This window comes from Rhineura floridana, chromosome 8, assembly GCF_030035675.1.
Source record: "Rhineura floridana isolate rRhiFlo1 chromosome 8, rRhiFlo1.hap2, whole genome shotgun sequence".
Taxonomy (NCBI): Eukaryota; Metazoa; Chordata; class Lepidosauria; order Squamata; family Rhineuridae; genus Rhineura; species Rhineura floridana.
In genome coordinates this window covers 132759506-132762533 of record NC_084487.1, presented here as the reverse complement: position 1 = coordinate 132762533, position 3028 = coordinate 132759506, and the positions used below count along the sequence as shown (strand labels likewise).

Below are 3028 nucleotides of genomic sequence, written 5' to 3'. Positions count from 1 at the left end.
CTTGAAGGGTTGGTGTTGGATTATTCAACCTTGGCAAGGGGAGATATTTTGCCAGGATCAATTGCTCTGGGTGGGGAGTTGGGTCCTGGGACTGTACTGAGCACCAGACTTTGGCGCTAGTGCATGACAGATGGATGCTTGGATATTCTACTTTTCTCATGGCTTAGGGTCCTCAACAAATTGAGCTGGGTTAAGCAGTATGGCAACATATTGTTACCCAGTATTTGGGCTTCTGATGTCTCTGAACCCACTTCTTTCTCCCACCTAGGATTAATCTGAATTCCTTTTCAAGATGGCCACATGGAAAGAGAGGCACTTCCTTTGTAGGGACAAATATGTACCGTGGCCAGGGTTTTCTCCAAGACCCTACCATAAACTGGCTGTTGAAAGACCACCATACACAGATGCCAAAATCAAAGTTTGCCAGAAAATACGTAGCCCAGTTGAAGAGGATACCATTTGGCATGTCTGGGGATATCATACATGGCTGGATGTAGGGAGGTTGCCAGCAATCTATCGCCCAAGACCAGATAAGCCTTTTGACAGCAACACATGGCGATGGATCACTGCCCCCAGGAAAGAATCCACGGCTGTGCCACCAGTTCCACCTCCTTCACAGCTGGATGGAAACACCTACATTAAGTTCATTGAAGGGGACGCATTGTTTGTGGACTGGAGACATAGAGAAAGAGTTTTGACCCAAACAAAGAAAGAAATAAAGCAATGTGAGCAACTCAGATTGAGGAGTGAGTGCCGAGCACCTCCTTTGGACTATAAAGGAAATATTATGCCTCCAAAACAGTTCAGTCGGTAAGATATAGTCCTCTTTTTAACACTTTGTACTACCAATTCTTGTAGGTGCTTTAGACAAAGCCCCTGCTGTTCCATGGGTGGATCCCATATGGCTGAAGACTGCATTTGAATAATACACTCATATGGGTGGAGCAAACTTATGTGAGTCTTTCCTCATAATCAGGATGAGATATGGTAGCCCTCCTCAGGCAGAAGATTTGGGGGTAGAGAGTGGTGAATCTGCTACTTGCAGTATCTGACCATTTTTAACTTCTCCAGTCTTCAGTTCACCACATGCCCTCATCTTTTTTTTTCATTGCCATGAAAATTTGTCAGTATTTTAGTGCATATTTCTCCTTATACATATTTTTTCAAGCAATTTCCCCAATACACCTTTCACATGTTATTTTTACAAATATATGCATTTTTGTGCACACTTTCCCCTAAAATACACATGTTTAGACACATGGAGAAGAGCATTTTGAATTTTTGAAATTTCAAAGGATAGCTGTGATTTGGTTCATGTATTGTTTTGGGAAGTGTGAATTAGGTAGATTCACATTAAAACAAATTAAACCAGAACTGTCACTAGAAGCTAAAATGATGAAACTGAGGTTATCATACATGGGACACATCATGAGAAGACATGATTCACTAGAAAAGACAATAATGCTGGGAAGAACAGAAGGGAGTAGAAAAAGAGGAAGGCCAAACAAGACATGGATTGATTTCATAAAGGAAACCACAGACCTGAACTGACAAGATCTGAACAGGGTGGTTTACAACAAATGCTACTGGAGGTTGCTGATTGATAGGGTTGCCAGAAGTCGTAATTGACTTTAAGGCACATAACAACATCCTTAAAAAGTGAACCAAACCAAATTTGTCTCCCATCCCTATTTGGGAGAACCATTAAAAGGGCAGGATGCCATCTGTTATTGTGTTTATTATATTTCTGCCTCACAACCAAAATGGATAGGCTTTCAAAATTGACTACCCAGATTTGGGAACCTGGGACATGGCACTTTCTATCTCGTTGGCTTTCATGCTCTAATAATCTTCACCCTTGACTACTTCAACCTCATTCTCCCTTGCTTTCCCTTCTCACACCTCAGTCCTCTCACCTCTATTCAGAATTCTGCTTCCAATATCATTCACCTCTCCTTCCATTCATCTCCGTGACTGATATCCTTATGCAAATCTTTACACAGGCTTTCCACTTTTCACATCCCCCATTAACCCCTTGCCCTTATCTTTCAACTTTCCAGGCCTCAGACCCTGTATCTCTCTGCCCTCATATGACCTCTGGTTCTCCAACTCTACTATTCTTAGTCTCTCAAGTGTCTCCTGTGGCTGCCCCCACCAGGCGAGACACTCCTGTATGGTAAACTCCCTCCCCAAACTTACCTACATTGTATCATCCTTCTTTTCCCTTAGATAGTCTCACTAAATCCACACTTTTATTAAGAATGAAAGAATTAAGATTTTTTTTAAGAATTAAGAATTTTAAGAATTTAAGAATTAGCTAAGCAGTACATTTCCTCAGCTTGAAAAAATAACAGATGCATTCCCAAGAAATGGGAAATCCCTGATTCACCTCAGTCTTAAACACACCAGGTAGCCTTAAGCATTGTTTTCTTTTAGCTTCAGTGTCCATCCTTACAGGGCCAATATAAAAATTGCTGAGATAATTTATGATAAAGATTTTGAGAATGTGAAAGGCATAAACAATATTATTTATGTTTTTCCTTAATTCTGTACAGATACAAGCATCTGCTTTCAGGGAAGAGTCCAGCATTGCCTTGTGTCCAACTGCAGCCTGTCACACCTCCTTCTAAAGACTGCTGGAACCGTCCTTGTCCAAACCCCCAACCCCATTACCAGGAAGCAGCTGTCAAATTTGCCCTGAAGAACAACAGTCCAATCTGCCCAGAGGTGGTAGAAAAATACCAGGAACTGGCCCTTTCTGGCAGCAAAATAAGACCATGTACACCTGTCACCTGAATAAATGGAAGGGGCAAAACCTGACATTCATAGTCCTACAGAGAATATGGTGGAAGTTCAATCCTGCTATCAGTAAAGCAATGTTTTTAAAATCTAAATGGAGGTGAAACTATAATTGCAGAATGATCATCATAATCCAAAACAGGGATATGTGGGGCTAACCTAGGGTTGCCATATTGCCTGGTTAGCCGGGTTTTACCCAGATTCTTTGCATGCCACCCAGCGCCTGTTT

The 3028-nt window shown here is 41.6% G+C and overlaps 1 protein-coding gene across 1 annotated transcript; it reads left to right on the top strand.

Annotated features, from left to right (window-relative positions):
- Positions 1-292: 292 nt before the first annotated feature.
- On the top strand, positions 293-2796 carry TEX52 (testis expressed 52). The gene is made up of 2 exons (XM_061582771.1): positions 293-810; positions 2556-2796. The coding sequence occupies exons 1-2, from the start codon at positions 293-295 to the stop codon at positions 2794-2796; spliced, it is 759 nt and encodes a 252-aa protein (XP_061438755.1).
- The last annotated feature ends 232 nt before the right edge of the window (positions 2797-3028 follow it).

Coding starts and splice junctions, on each gene's coding strand:
- TEX52 (XM_061582771.1), top strand. CDS start 293: ATGGCCACATGGAAAGAGAGGCACTTCCTTTGTAGGGACAAATATGTA. Junction 811..2,555: donor CCTCCAAAACAGTTCAGTCG/GTAAGATATAGT, acceptor AATTCTGTACAG/ATACAAGCATCTGCTTTCAG.